This window comes from Mastomys coucha, unplaced genomic scaffold, assembly GCF_008632895.1.
Source record: "Mastomys coucha isolate ucsf_1 unplaced genomic scaffold, UCSF_Mcou_1 pScaffold6, whole genome shotgun sequence".
NCBI lineage: Eukaryota > Metazoa > Chordata > Mammalia > Rodentia > Muridae > Mastomys > Mastomys coucha.
In genome coordinates, this window is record NW_022196912.1 from 112,266,960 (window position 1) to 112,283,158 (window position 16,199).

The following is a 16,199-nucleotide window of genomic DNA, read 5'->3' on the forward strand; positions in this document are numbered from 1 at the left end:
ACACACACACACACACACACACACACACACACACGCGCGCGCGCGCCCCAGCATGAGCAAATAGAGCTGTTTGCCATGCTATTTGGTCTGCATCCAATAACTGGGTACACAGGCCTATTGTTTTTCTGAGAGTTAAGAGGTTTTCTTTTGGTGGTGTAAGAGTTGGTGGAGAGATAAGCTTTAAAAGGCTATTACACTGTGATAGTTAAAATTATCGACAGGATAGAGCATTACTGGGGAGATAATCTTCTGGGTGTGTCTGTGAAGGAGCTTCTAGAGTTAACTGAAGTAGGAAGGCCCACCCTCAATGTGAGTAGAAACATGTCATAGGCTGACACCTCAAACTGTATAAAACCAAGACCACCTGAACACTGGCAATCATCATCTGTGCAGTAACTGCAGATACAAAGTGACCAGCTGCCGCATCCTTCTTCCCTACCATGGACCAAACGCTCAAACAGGGAGCCAAAATAAATCCTTTCTCCCTTAAATTGTTTTTAGGTATATTGTCATATCAAAAAGTAAAATAGCTAATACAAACATGATTCCAAATTTATCTTGAAACTGAAATATTCTATCCTAAGAGCCCTCATCAATATTTGGGGGCTAAGATAAAAAAGATGAATCTCAGACAGTTTTGCTCATCGATATCTTACGCCTATGTAAGGAAACCGCACCCCCCTCACCTTATAAATTCGATCTGCTATTGTTAAGATTGACCTCACAATGATCCCCAAGGTAAGACTGAATGAACAAAACCTCACAGAAGACTGGTAACAGAATGAGTAGAAAAACATGTATTAAGTACAGTCACTCAATGAGCATCAGAAGCAACCAAAGCCTGGAATGACAAGGAACAGGTTCTCCCATGAACCTTTGCAGCGAGTACATCCTTACCAAGCTTTCACCTGAACTTTTGGCCCCTAACACTTTGAGTAAATAAAGTTGTGTTATCTAAAAGAAAAGAAAAAAAAATAGTACAAGCACTAACTAGATTTAGCCATACCTAGACCCAGATGACAGCCTGAAAAAAATTATAAAACCAATAGTGAATCAAAGACCTCTACTTTGGGAGGCCTTATCAATGAACAGGCAAGGTGTTAGGATACAAGGCAACCAGGGAAGCCGCAGCTGTGTCTTCAGGGCCGCGTCTCTAGTTCAGCAGTGGTAGAAACATGATAGGACAAGGAGGCACAAACAGCTTGTGTCTCGGTAACTGTGTCTCTTGATGGTCAAAATGCCCCTTTTGTGGTTCCAAGCATTGTTGAAGCTGAAGCTGTAGTATTTCTGTAGTATTAGAAACCAGGGTGCCAGAACACTCTCCCAACATCCACAAAATCTTAAAGACGACTTCCTCCTCCAGAATCTTTACGAGGTAGCAAGACTCACAATCGGCTAATCACACCTATCCTCACAACGCTACCCTCGTCACTCTGTTCCTTCAGAAGAGAGAACTTGAGCAAAGGAGGCGAGTGTCCTGTACCAGAATGACTCCAGCAACCTCCAAAGCACACTTGTCAACCACTAAAGCAAAATGCTTTTCCTAAATATGTGAAGAGAGGCCAACCTAAGTACTGCTATAACTATACTAAGTAACATATTTTACACACACACATTTAAACTGGTGTGTAAATAAAATGTTCATCCATCTTCACTCATGATTGTTCTCCTAAACTGACTAACACATAATTCAGTATAGAGACATTACTGATTGACTGTTTTAGATTTACCTGCTCTGGAGGCTGGAGAGATGGCAACTGACAGTGACCTGCTTCTGGCCTCTGTAAGTACCTATACTCACATGTATAAATATTCCCACCACACATACACACATAGTAAGGCTTACTCCATCACACCAGGTTATGAAATTATTTTAATAAGTAAAAATTGAGTAAATTAAGCAAAACTAGACATTTCAATTAAAAAAAAAAGTCTATACACTTAGATTTACTATCACAAAGATACCAAAAGGAGAAGTTAAGGTTGCATATGGAATGCTGGCTATTTTAAATTTAAATAAACAGTACCGAGAATAGATTAGTTCACTAGTACACATAGACGCTGGGGTATATTAGAACATTTTCCTGTATTCCTAGCTTTTCTGTAATCTAAAATTACTCTTAAGATTTCCATTTAAAAGCAAAACCACTTCCCAGTCCTGAGATCTATGAATCAGCAAGAAATCTCTCTCGCCGGGCAGTGGTGGTGCACGCCTTTAATCCCAGCACTTGGGAGGCAGAGGCAGGCGGATTTGAGTTCGAGGCCAGCCTGGTCTACAGGCTGAGTTCCAGGACAACCAGGGCTATCCCTGTCTCGAAAAGAAAAAAGAAAAAAAAAGAAAAAAAAAAGAAATCTCTCTCTCTCAAGACCTCATCTTTTGAGAATTAACTGATGTTTATTACAAAGTTAGAATGGGAGAGGAGGACAACTTAAACTTTAATCAATACACCTAATGTTTCTTACGTGCCTAAGAGAGCCAGCATTCCCTCCCCCTCCCCCAACACACACACAGCAGTTCCGTTAGTGGATGAAAGTAGCCCCCTTTTAAAATGACATCCCAGATCGCTTCAGGCTTTACACGACCCTAAAGAGTCCAAGAGGTCTTACGGGAGGGGGGTTGCTAGTCACTGCTCAAGACGGGTCCCTAAACCCTGTCTACGTCTTCCGCGGCTCCACCAACTAACTCCCTGGGATGGATGAGAACCACCAAAGCCTCTCGCCGAGACTTCCCGGTCCCTCGCGGGCTTTTCGGGAGGCGATCCTTCTAGCGCGGCAAAGACAGCTCTGGCCGGCGACCCAGAACGAGGGCTCGCCCTCGAGCCCTGGCCACCTGACTGCAGCAGACACCTGTCCGGCCCCCGAGACCTCTGGCTCCCCATTCCAGTCTAACGGCCAGCCTGGCTTCCTGCCCGGCAACGCCGCGGGGGCTTGTGGGAGGGGGCGGCCCCGGCGCTCCCCGCGCTCCCCCGCCTCCCCGCCTCCCGCTCGCCCGCGCTCACCCCGCCGCCGCTAACTGCGCCGATGCCGTCGAACTCCCGGCCCAGCCCGTCGGAGTCGTCTAGCACGTAGGCGCCGCCGGGCGCTAGCATCGCACACAACAACAAGGGTACCGCGACACGGCTCGCCGAGCCCGCGGCGGCGGTCATGACTTTGGCTTGGCGTTGCTGGGAAGCCTCAGGTTGGCTGTTAGCCATTATGCGGGTCACGCGACTGTGGCGCCCGGGGAGGCGGGCCCGATCGCCTCCCTGAGGAAGAAGAGCGGGCAGCTGAGGAAGCTTTCGCCATCTTAAGTGAGGGCTGCGGGCTGTCCGCGCAGCCGTTGTAGTGTTGAGCTGGGGGGGGTGGAGGGGGTGGGAGGGGTTGAGCGAGCTTTGCCTTGTCACTTCTGTGTCGAAGAGGCGGGACCGATCTCTGCGTGACCACTCTTAGTGACCACTCTTCCTACCTCACCTGATGGATCATCTTCGTGAACGGGAAGTGAATGGCCAACAGCTATCAAGAGAAGAGGGCTGTGAGTGGTCCTACCCCAGTGGATCATTCTCAGGAGGAAACAGCAATAAGGACCTGGCTTGAAGCCCCAAACTAAGCCCCCAGTTAAGCGGTCATCTTGGTTGAGTCGCTTGGCTTGAGGACTCTGAATTTTTCTAAACCACCGTGAGACAAGAACAGCCAGTCAGGGAACTCCTGATAAAATAAGATAAAAGTAAGATAATAGGCACTCGGAAAAATATAGTTGGGTGCACTTATACACTTAGCAAATGCTAGCTGACACAGTTTTCTGTTTGATTGAGTAATCTGCTATATATATCCAGTTCTTTTAGCCTTAAAATAGTTAATATGATTACTCGTTCAAAATGTTGCTATAACATAGTGATTTGGATTAAGAGACCTAAAAAAAATACAATAGGTCCAGGATACTCGGGCCTTTATTCTGTTTCTTGAATAAAAAGTGACTGAAAATCACTTAGGAAAGATGCCCTGACTAAAATAGAGGAAGTGGTAATGTTTGCCAACTCTTGTTACAGTAACCCTTTATTCACTCCTCTATCCAGTTAAGTACCCTAGCAGGTGCATCCAGCCTGTGCCAGCAGAACACATGGAGCAGAGATAGCTATGAAAGTAGCCCACCCCAAGACTGTACATAAGCTTAACTCAAAACATTGGGAGACTTTTCAATGATTAAAAAACTCAATTGTGCAGACCTCAAGTGTGAAGTCTAGAGTTGAGAACATAGTGTCATGATATGAAAAGGTTGGACTTAAACTGCTCCTGAGCAGATCCAGCACATACGGCATTAGCTTGTTTGTTTGTTTGTTTGTTTGTTTGTTTGTTTTGGTGGGGGCAGTCTTCAATTTCTTAGGGTGTGCCCCTGTGCCCTGTAACTTAAATTTGTATGCTTCATCCATCTAGTCTGTCATAGCAGTTTAATTCCTAGGACCCAAAGATGACAAAGGTGAAATTATGCTTCCTTGAAACTAGCCTAAGCTAACTTCCACTGTCAGTAAACTGATGTGACAGGAAAGTGAACTATCCTGAGAATTTTGATTCTCTCTCTCCTCTCTCCTTTCCTCTCCTCTCTTCTCCCTCCCTCTCTCCCTCCCTCCCTCTCTCTCTCTCTCCCTCCCTCCCCTTCTCTCTCTCTTTCTCTCCCCCTCCCTCCCTCCTTCCCTCCTTCCCTCCCTTCATTCCCTCCCTCTCTCTCTCTCTCTCTCCCTCCCTCCCTCCCTTTAGTGGAAAGCATAGAATCAGTTGAGTTCCCACCCAAGCACCTGAGACACCAGTGGCAAGGGGAAGACACAGGCACTGGGGCTTAAGGGAGCACAGGCATTAGCATAATTATCTTTGAAATAAGTTGTGCTCTCCCGTAAAAAACAGACCTAAATCTGTGTTTCAGGACTGCTGTCCTCAGTACTGTGATAAAGGACTTACAGGTTTATCCTGGCTTATAGTTGGAAGGTTCAATCCTTGGCAGGAGAGTCATGACAGCAGTACCCTGAGACCTGGGGGCATGACTTCTTCAGTCAGGAAAGCCAAGAGAGGTGAACAAGCTGGCACTCAACTTACTTCCTTCTTTTTGTTCAGTCCAGGACACATGACCTCTTCCCTCTTCAGATAAGCCTTTCAGGGAAGACCTTTGTAGACACACCCAGAGGTGTGTTTTGTGGTGATTCTAAATTCAGTCAAGTTAATAATGAACATTAACCACCACAAACACAAATACAGGAAATTATATGAAGGGATAAAATCAAACCATTGTCTTCCTGAACAATACAGTACCTTTGTTCATTATTCCTCCTCCTCCTCCTCCTCCTTTGTGTATGTGGGGGTGAGGGGTAGCCCAGTGGTTCAAAGCAAGTGGCTTCGTCAATCTCTAATTTGTGTTCACTGTGTGTATGTGTATGAGTGTGCGTGTTTTATATTCAAACATATTTCAAGATGTGCACATGAGTCCTCGAAAATGCCAGAGCAAGTACTCAGGTGTCTGACTATCACTTTCTACCTTATTCCCTTGAGACAAGATTTCTTACTGAACAGCAAGGTCTGTCTCCTTCACCCTCCGAAGCACTGAGTTTACCGTTGCTTGCCACCTGTATGTGCCCCATGCTTGAGCAGTGTGTTCTTACCTACGGAGTCATTACCCTAACTCTTCCACCTTATCTTTTGAGGCAGGATCTCCCATCAAACCTAGAACACATAGCACACTCATGAAAACAGGAAGTTTGAAGCCAACATACAGCATATGCCATTCCAACTTTTAATTGGCAGACAGGTTACATATTTTGTGCAATGTGTGAACAACACAGAATAGGATACAAAACCATTAACAAAAATGATAGCCACCAGAGTTCATATATCAAAGCACACAGCTCTTGTTTCCAATTTCTGATCTATACTCAGGAAACAAACAAGAGATATTTCTGTTTAAACAAAGTCATGTATGCAGACTGGAAAAGAAAATTCACCAGATAAAGAGAAAAAGAGAAATCACAGTTATCAGAGAAGCAATCGTGTTCATATCCTGGATCGATAAGACTAGATGAGGAAGGTCCCAGGTCTCATGTTTCAAATGTGTTCTTTTAAACTATTTTAAATTAAAGTGTTTCTGAGTAACCTATTTATGTTCCTCAAAACTTCTCCTTTCTGAAAATTAAGAGAAAAATCATAATCTTTTGAGAAAGATGAGCAATCTTGCCTTTTAAGCAAAAGTGTCAATTAAGGTTCATAACAGCCCGTCATATCTGTTCTATCACAATGTATATGTACATGCATTTTCTAAGCAGTGTCCAACTCATACACATACATATTTAGTGTATAATTCTTGAACTTAAAAAAAAGCCACTGGTCACATAGGAGATAAAATGAAACAATTACTAAAAGAGTTGGAAGTTCAGAAGGCTTATCTCTTTTACAGACATCCTGTAATATCTGCTTGTAGGTCTGAACTTTCAATTCTGGATAGAGTTGTTTGATTGCAGTTGTTTCTGACAGCAACTTATAAATGAACTTCCATCAAAAGAATATGTGAGTGTGGGGCTGGTGCTATGGCTCAGGGTTAAGAGCACTACGTGCAGAGGCAGGAGCACTAGAGTTTGGATCCTAGGATCCTGCCACTCCCACTCATCTACTCCAATTCTACAGTATCAGGGATAAAAGTCTGATCAAGGACAAGAGGCTTTATGACTTCAAAGGGAGTTTGTGCCTCCTGGGTATTCAGTCAATCGTGACATCCCCTAACTCAGAGGTAGCCCAGATTTGTCCTTGCAAAGCATGCTAGGTGCCCACCAAGATATGATTTATTAATAGCTAGACAAAAATCGGACATTGCTCTCTGACCTTTACCAGTGTTCCAACATCTTAGCCAAACTCTGGTTTGGAATTTTGTAAAGAATGTTATCCATCCAGACTAATTGCCTTCAGCATTGTGGGTAGGGCATTGAAGCTTACAGAATGGGAGACTTATCCCAGGGCAAGGTCAAGTAGAATCCTCTTTCTCAGTCACACACTTACTGCAGCGGAACCACTCCTAGGAATTAGCAAGAAAGAGGCATCTCTACTAACCCAGAATTAGCATAGTGGGTGTTTTACTAAGGATGGGTGGGACCTTGAGTCGTGTGTGTGTGTGTGTGTGTGTGTGTGTGTGTGTGTGTGTGTGTGTGTGTGTGACAGTGTGCAGCAGTCAGCATTCGAGATTGAAGATTGGAAATTTCGAGATTCAAGATTTGAGCCTCTACCCTCCTAGCTGGCTCACCCGCAGCCCCCTGGGACTCCAGCCGGGCCCATGCGGCCGGAGCGTGCTCGGAGCCCGGGGGTGCTGCACCAGTCCAGAGGATATGGCTGCTGTTTTAGACCCAGTGTGTTTCAGGTGGCCTCAGATGTACCTCAACTGCTGAGCTGCCAGATTTAGCATTTCTTTTTTGCAATGACTGTAAAAGTCTGATGCCATTTTTAAGAAATACATTCAGATCCTGCACTTCCATGTGTCGTCTCTGCCAATCATTTCTTCGCCTACACTTTGTCGACCTGACTAGGACCCGTTTCTCCCACGGGTTGAGGGAGGCCCAGACTGGCCAGCAGGATCCTAGTACTTTCCAAGTCTGGCATCAGCAAGCACCTTTAACTCTTCCTGTGCCTAGTCAGCCAACACCCTAGTCTGACTGCCTCTATAGTCGGCCTCTATCTACAAACATGCAGACTCACACACATATGTGTGCACACACTCACACAGACACATTCATACACATTACATAAACATGTAATATAAAACATATATTACATATATTACACATACACATGTGTGAATGCACTCACAGACACATTCATACACATAAGTTATATATATTATGTTAATATATAATATTACAAATTATACACACAGATAGATAGATAGATAGATTATAGATAGATAGATAGATAGATAGATAGATAGATAGATAGATAGATAGACAGAAAGATAGATGGCACACATAATGAGAATCAGAGAGACAGCTAAGGATTAAAAGCAATGACCACTCTTCCAGATGACCCAGGTTCAAGTCTCAGTATCCATATGCTGGAGCACAATGGTCTGTAACCCCAGTCTCAAGGGATTTGACATCTTCTTCTGGCCTGTATGGGCACTGGGTGTGCAAAGTGGTACACAGACATACATTCACCCATATACACAAGATAAAAATTTTAAATACATGATAGAGTTCTGTTACTTCATAGCCTTAGATAGCAGTGAAAATGGTTCAGAGGAAAGAACCCATCACGTGGAGTAAATTGTACATTGTTTACTAGGCTCTCCTTAAGAGTACACGCACATAAAGCCATGACTAACTGTGGCAACAATATTGGCTCTTAGTCTCCAGACAGCTTGGCCTCCACTCTCTCTCCTCCAACCTAATAGACAGAGATTATGGGTTAGGCACTTAGCTCCTTTGGACTTGAGTTCCCCCCTCTACAAACTGGTGCTGGCAATGCAATGCACCAATAGGAGATTCAGTCAAGTTAGTATTCACACAGCACTCAAAAGAGTGATCAGCACAGGACATTACAGTGTGCTACATAAATGATTTACAAATTTATCAAAAGTCTGTTTTGATTATACCTTTTTTCCCACATCTCAGCAAATTCAGGGAAAATAGACTTCTATTTTTGCATTGGTTTGGATTTATAACAGAATACAGACTGAGCACACTTTTGTTTTTGTGTTCTTGTGTTAAGGCTTTTTATCTTTTTTCTCCTTTCATGAGATCCTTGCTTATTTGGGGGGTTGCACACTCAGGACACTGCACACACATGGAGGTCAGATGTTCTCTCCCACTCCAGGGCTCCCAGGGTTTAAGCTGCCGTCAGCAGGCTTGACGGTGGGCGCCTTTACCCACTGAGGCATTTCCCCAGCCTTTGTTTTGCTCTGAGTTTTGGCTCTATAAGAATCCAGGCCTATCACTGCTTCCCAATGCTAAGCATGTTGGGAGGCAAAGTTAGACTGCCTTCTGGAATGAAGAAAGCAGAGTCGCCCTCTTGCTGCTTCCAGCACAGGCTCTGACAGTGACCAGACCCTTCAATCAGTTCCTCGAAGCTGTACTTTTTGACCTTGGAAGAGTGACCAGGCCTTTGAGGATGGATCTCTCACACTGGAACCCCCAGAGTGCCACAGAGACTCCAGCTAAAGTGTCCTCAAGGGCCCAGCACAGAGGGGTCAGAAGCGCCATCCTATCCTGAATATCTAGGTGGGGTGACCTGGTTTTCTGTTCTCTATCTCTAACCATTTTTATAAGCCTCACCCTCAGGGCTCTGCATAGATCATGGACCATGTACTGACCGCTTTCCAAATCACTTTTGATGTCAGGTGACCACAGTTTCTGTTGTTTGCAGCAAAGAACGCCGACTGAATATAATCCTTGGCGAACGTGATTATGACAACAAATTCTCTCACTGTGGAAGGCACTCTCATTGCCTCCTCTACCTGTAGAGGTTATGTTCATTGCAAAGATGTTTGGGTAATAGAAAGTGGGGCGGGGGGTTGAGTCCCATGCTGCAGCGGAAGTATGCTTAGTCTCCTTTCAACTGCCAATATCAACTGTCAGAGAGGAATTTTAGAGTCTACTGAGTTCCTAAGGCTGAAGAAGATGACAGTTTATGTTAATTACCCTTATTTTCTATTTTCCTGTCACTGTAACCAAACAACTGGCAAGAAGCAATTTGAGGGAGAAAGGGTCTTTTTGTCTTAGCATTGAAGAGGTATCATACATCACAACAGGGATAACAGGGCATCAGGTGTCATGGGTCTGGTCACCTCGTGTCCACAACCAGGAAACAAACAGTGATAAGAAGTGAGGACAGACTATGACAAAATCAAGGCCCATTTTTACAGGCCCTTATGGGTCTCACAACCTTCCTCAAACAGCACTGCCAGTGGGGACCAAGTATTCACACAGAGGTTCTGCGAAACATTTCATATTCAAACCACAGCACAGTTCAACAGAAAGATTATTTCAACATCCAGCACAATGCTGCCTGACAGAGAACACCAACCACAGACAGCATTCAAACTTTCTATTAGCCATACTAATGTTAAGTCAGAATAGTAACCTAGATAATATATCTTACTTAGCCCCAGCTATTTCCTTTCACCATATTTAATTAATAAAAACTATATTATTGTCTTCGTACTTAATTTTCTAAAAGCCCTTACTTTATGCATTTCTACATAAATTTGGACATCAACAGGATTTCCCCCAAACAAGGAGCCCAGAACCCCAGTCTTCCCGTTCTTCTCAGTTGCCTCTTTCAAAACTAAACCCTTAGCCTGTTCCACTCTCCCTTTCTGCCAAGAACCCTTTCTCATTAGGCCACAAACATGACATGACTAATTAACTGTCTAAAAGGAAATAAAAATGAGAATACATAGCAAGGTGTCAGAACTTGATCCTGCCCTATTCCCTCAATGCTTTTAATCTCCAAAATTGCACCAGACAAGTGATGCAGCTTAAAAAGGAGAAAGGGGCAGGGGGATGTCTTTCATCAGCAGAATAACTGCCCACGCTGTCTGCCGCACAGAGAAGCGGGGATCCAGAAAGTCTGCATTCATATGCCCTGTTTCCCATTTGAAGCCCAGGTGCCTCTGGCAAATGTTAGGTGCCCACTGTGATCTCAGAAAATCAGAAAACTGACTGGTCAAGAGTTCTGATCCCATAAAGCCAATGTTCTGAATAACTGTTAATTGATTTGGCCTTTATATTGTCAAAATGCCTCTGTGTCTCTGGGCTCTGAAATTTCACCAACTATTCATTTAAAGGCCACTGTGATTAAATATGGTATCAGTGCAGTTTTAACTAAACAAGATGCAGAATCCATAAAAGTCGGTGTCTCCTTGTGTGAAGTAAGCAAGTTTTGCTCACTAACATTTTTTTTCCTTCTTTAAGCAGAAGTAAAAGTTTGTATTTCTCATGTTCTCTAACTACATCCTCTTTTTTTCTCCCCAGCATTTGAAGAGTAAAGTGTGTAGATATTTGATATGGATGTGAAAATACTCTTTCTCTAAAAACAGAAGTATGGTCTATCTAGGCAAAATTAGATATTGTGCAAATCGTGAACTACCCATGAAATAGAAACAACAGTTAGGCCAATGTGCAAAGCCAAGCAAAAAGAGACATGGGTATTGTAGTCATGACCAGACAGAAATTATTATTTTCATTTTGGCAAATTTTGAATCCCCTTGTTTCTATATGTGTGTATGTGCATGCTGTGTATGCATGTGCGCACATGTGTGCAGATGCATGTGTCAGTCTGAGGGCTACCTTGGGACTTGTTCCTCAGGCTTCATTGTTCTCTTTTCTTTCTTTTAAATTAAAGGCAAGTCTTCCTCGAAGTCAGAGTTCACCTACCTCTACCTTCCCAGTACTGGGATCACGATCATATGCCACCACACTTGGCTTTTGTGACCTTGCTCCTGAGGCTGGGACTCAGATCTCCATGGTCGCAAAGGAAACACTGCATTAAGAGAACCCCCACCTCCCAGCCCTGAAGCCTCAGGTCACTATTGTTTTTACATTTTACCTTAGTTTTCCATCATCCCAGTGACAATCTATCCTGAGGTTTTCATTTACTACATGTTATTGCAATTTCTTGAATTCTTCACAAGTTCATTATTTTTATAAATGTTTTGTTATTGTTATTGTTGTTATTTGTATGTTTGTTTGTTTATTTGTTTTTGAGACAGAGTGTACCCTGGCTATCCTGGAATTTATTGGGTAAACCAGGCTGGCCTTGAATGCAGAGATCCAACTGCCTGTACCTCCTAGATGCTGGGACTAAAGGTGTGTACCACCACAGCTGGACATATTTTTATGATTCATTAAGAAAATTTCAAAAGCCTTTACATTTCCTATATATACCTTAGTTAACTGCAGGAAGAAATGGCTCAGCTATGACATCACTTTTTTCATCTATAAACAAGACTTGGCATATCCTGAGTAGAGCCTAAAATTAAGTTAGAATTTGCCACTCTCAATTGATTTTATACTTATAAAATAATATCCCTGCCTTAATTTCTAATCAATGCTTATTGGGATAGAGTTTAAAAATGGTATCTAACTTTTCTTTTCTCAAAGTAGGATGTTCTGGAAAATAATTCCACTACTTATACTTTTTACCTTGTTAAAGTACTGCATTAGCATTTTAAGATAATAATCTATAGCACTCACAAACACATTTTCATATGTCATGATTGCCTATTTGCCTGATCCGGTCCCATCAGCTGCTTTTAGGAATTACTGTCTTCTACTCCCAGAGGATAACTAGAAGAGAAAGTGATTCTATAATCAAATACTATACATCTAATCCTATTAGTCCCCCAGAAGAACAGAAAAAAAGTTCTCCCAAAGGTGGCTCTCTTGACCTACACGTATCCCCACCGATTTTTTGCTGTCAAACCACAGTAATCACCAAACCCATCCTAACTCTTCTTTATTCTTCATGAACCCAACTCACTCCAAACTGGTCCACAGCATCCTCTCCATCCTCACACCCTGATTACTCATCCTACCTCATTCATGCACATCTAGAAGCATTTATCTCTGCTTCTGTGGCATCCAGGGTGTCAGTGAACGGCCCTCTCTTACATGGGGGATATGCTCATTTCCACAGAATAGTCAGGACCTGTGTACAACATGCCTGCACAGTCAATCTAATAGCAGATGCAGTGACAGGATGGAATAGTTGCAACATATCCCATTAAGAAAGGCATCAAAATCAGAGGGCATAGTGATGAATCACTGGGGAAGAGAGATTGCTGCACAGTATGAGGACCTGAGCAGGGATCCTAGTGCTCAAGTCAAACGCTGTGCATAACTATGTGCATGCTCGTAGACCCAACACAATGGACAAGCTAAAACAGGAAGATCTTGCTAGCCATCAGTCTAGTTCTAGGATCAGTTACAGGCCCTGTGCGAAGGCATAAGGCAGAGCAAGGCAAACAGGACACTTTCCTGGTTTCCAAAAGTGTGCATACTGGTGACACAGCTGCACACACATGTGCATACATCAGACACATACATATGCATGAAATAGGCATACATATAAGTATTCATTTATAATTAAGGTACAAAGAGAATGGGTTATGAAAATCACATGACAATAAGTGACCCAAACATCACTTAAAGTATAGAAGTATCCTTTTGTTTGAACTCAGATAAAGTAAGCCTTCTCATTAAAAGCCTGCTTCCTCATTGGCTTGTGACAAAATACGAGTGCAATTTCCTGTCCCCACAACACTGCTGGTTTCTCTTCTTGATACAAGCAGATTTGCCAGCCTCCTCAGTCAAGAGAAACCTCCTTCCAGAAACAGGGGTGAGTATGAGATTAAAAACTAGACCAAGATTTCAAAGTAGATAGTATACTTTCTGCATAATGATCAACAATGTAACATTTCATCTGGTTTGGGCTTTGTGAGTGTAACAAGACCAAGCTTTGTGAGAGAGATGCAAAGGAGGAAGACACATGGTTTCTTCTGCTTTGAGTAGTGGTAAGGGGATGTCAGAACTCAAAAGTTAGAACAGCTTAGGTGACTATATAGGTATAACAAGGGGACCATGTGTGCTCAACACTCTCCTCAGGATGCAGTATATTGGCAAACTGATGGTTTAGGAAGAATCTCTGCCATCCCAGGCAGGAAGGCTACCTGCTATTATCTCCTCGCCAGTGCATGGGTCTAGGAATAGCTTTTACATTCATCGGAAATCATGTGAGGTTAGACAATTATGTTTCCAAGATCATTAAGCATCCGTTGTAAATATTTGTTTATAAGTAACTGTCATAGTAGCAGAGGCAAGCGGAGGCCTGATAGGCAGCCAGCATGCTTTAGGTGGAAGTGTTTCTGTAATGCTGTATGCAAGCAATTTGCTTTAAGCTATTGTCATCAGTTATTCATATTACTTTCAGAGCTACGCTATATATTGCCTTTTTTGAACTTCATAAAATTTAAACTTAGATCATTCGTATTTTCAGGGAGGATGGCAAAAATTCTCAAAGTTTCACTAAAGCGTCCTAAATAATAATTGGAAAGATACAGGAATAATATGTTCTGTATATCTTTTTTTAGATGCACTTTCATTGACTTACTAGAGCTATCTACAAGGCTGGCTTGGCATCACAGGTACCAAACCCCTAGGCTAGCCTGGGATGCACTTGCCCGACAGTCAAGGATGACTTCCTTTTAGGAAATCTGGGGGGCAGCCGAAGGGAAAGCAGTACACTGCTGAAGTTAGCATATGGTGAAGGCTTCCCCTGTGCTCGGCTCTTAGCCCCACAGGGCATCTCATTTAACTCTCATAGCAATCCTGTGGCCTGAGCACTAACTTACAGAAGAGGAAACAAACTTAGAAGAACCACAGATTCCCCCCCAAGAACTTTGAGAACCTTTCCAAAGGCAACCACAAGCACATACTGCCCCTCTTGCTCAACAGACAAGATGCTATCTGCTTCATCAAGGTACCCTGGCTGCTTAGCTGGCTGCTCCGCAAGGCAGGAAGTACTTTTAGAGCTGAAGAAATTTATTCTGTCAAGAACTCTAAAACCTCACTAAACTAATTTCCTCTGTCTTCGCTTTTGTAGAAACAAATATGTACTCACTTAGTAACACAAAAAAGGAAGGCACCACTGCCTGCCTTCCCATTCTTGGTCCTGTCCCAAGAGAGGAGACCTTTGCAGCTTAGGTGTTTTCCCTCGGGTGTAAGCTGATATTCATCCGAGCCCCCTCCTTAGCAGCTTATGCAGGTCCTTCCCTTCTTGCGGTTCAGATCATAGAGTTTCATTTTATGTCTTCACCGAGAACCTTTAAAGGTTTCTTTAAGAACTGGAAGAGTCAATTTTCTGAGTGGTAGCTACCTGTAAATGCTAGAGTTTGCTCTGTTTCTTGAATTATGATTATAGGATGACAGTCATTTTCTGGGAATACAAAAATGTGAACAGTCTGTCATCTGGTTTCAGTGGTTGCCATTGATAAGCCCTCTGTCAGTCTGAAATGTGTCTTTTGTACATAATCCATCTTTCTTCTCTGGTACTCCCTCCCCATCCCCCCACCGCCCCAACCCTCTTAGTTTTTGGTCTCTGCAGTTTGATCACTAAGTGCAGACATTTCACTTTGTCACATCTGACACTAGGCTTCATAATTCAGGGGCTTCATGTTCCTTGTAAGTTCTAGGAATCAGTCAGCCGTTGTATTTGCACACACGGCTTTCCGCCAACCTCCCTTTTCTTCCCTTACGGGGCTCTATTTACATGTGTACTGATCCCTCCATGTATCTTTCCTGTTTCCCTTTTTCTTTTACACTGATAATTTTTTTTTCTGATTTCTTTAGTTTCTGTACTAAAGTTCACTCCTGAGGGATTTTTACTCAACAAAGTCTACTCTAATTTTTAGAGAAAAATAATGGCTTTTCAGTTTTGACATTCTCTTTCTCCGCCCTTCTTCCTCTCCTTTGTCTGAGACATGCTTTCATTCTAGAGCCCAGGCTGTTGTAAATCCATGGTGATTCCATGGATTCGCAAACACTGGGATTACAGGCAGGAGCTATCACACACATTCATCCTGTGTTCTGATTCCATCTTTTATTTCTTTACGTTGATTAAATACACATGATTTTTATTCCTTTATCACTAAAGCTTTTATGCACCTAGTTCTCTTAGAGTCTCCCCCATGCCTTGCCTCTCAAGTATTTTTTTAAATCTTTATTTATTTTTTATTTATTTAAATTTCAAAAGTTGCCGAGTTCTTCACCCCATTCCCCCTACCCCCAGCCTCTGAGAGGGTGCTTCCCAGAGGTGCTCACCCACTCCTACCTCACTCCCACCATCATTCCTCTTCCCTGGGCATCTCATTTCCAGACTAAGCTCATCCTCTCCCACTGAGGTCATACAAGGTAGTCTTTTGCTACACATGTGCCCTGGACCATGAACCAGCCCATGTTGCTTCTTGGTTTTTGGTTTAGCCTCTGGGAGCTCTGAGGGGGTCCAGGTTAGTTGACACTGTTGTTCTTCCTATGGGGTTGCAATTCCCTTCATCTCCTTCAATCCTTCTAACTTTTCAGGATTTGTCCCTGACCTCAATCCAATGGTGCACAAAATGGGCCAACTGGGCCAGTTGGGCTAGTTACTGAGTGGTCTTTCAGTCTCTGCTCAATTTTTTTTTTTTTTTTTTTTTTTTTTTTTTTTTT

The 16,199-nt window shown here is 43.1% G+C and overlaps 2 protein-coding genes across 11 annotated transcripts in view; one reads left to right on the forward strand and one right to left on the reverse strand.

Annotated features, from left to right (window-relative positions):
- The window catches only part of Galc (galactosylceramidase), a 68,288-nt gene extending 58,793 nt beyond the window's left edge, over positions 1 to 9,495 (reverse strand). For 2 of the 6 annotated variants that reach the window (XR_004114066.1, XM_031355316.1), the window contains exon 1: positions 3,000 to 3,344. Coding sequence is in view for 4 of the 6 variants with exons in the window: in XM_031355316.1 (XP_031211176.1) it covers positions 3,000 to 3,194 (195 nt within the window). In the remaining 2 variants the exon portion in view is untranslated. Of the gene's footprint in view, positions 1 to 686; positions 1,688 to 1,730; positions 2,583 to 2,607; positions 2,930 to 2,999; positions 3,345 to 9,307 lie in introns of those variants that run through there. The other 4 variants (XM_031355317.1, XM_031355321.1, XM_031355320.1 and 1 more) reach the window with 4 other exon arrangements.
- Gpr65 (G protein-coupled receptor 65) overlaps positions 3,286 to 16,199 on the forward strand; it is a 20,887-nt gene continuing 7,973 nt past the window's right edge. Inside the window, exons 1-4 of one of the 5 annotated variants that reach the window (XM_031355323.1) lie at positions 3,286 to 3,703; positions 11,341 to 11,520; positions 14,087 to 14,140; positions 14,320 to 14,475. The gene's annotated coding sequence lies outside the window, so the exon portion shown is untranslated. Of the gene's footprint in view, positions 3,704 to 9,179; positions 9,216 to 11,340; positions 11,521 to 13,177; positions 13,336 to 13,620; positions 14,141 to 14,319; positions 14,476 to 16,199 lie in introns of those variants that run through there. The other 4 variants (XM_031355324.1, XM_031355322.1, XM_031355326.1 and 1 more) reach the window with 4 other exon arrangements.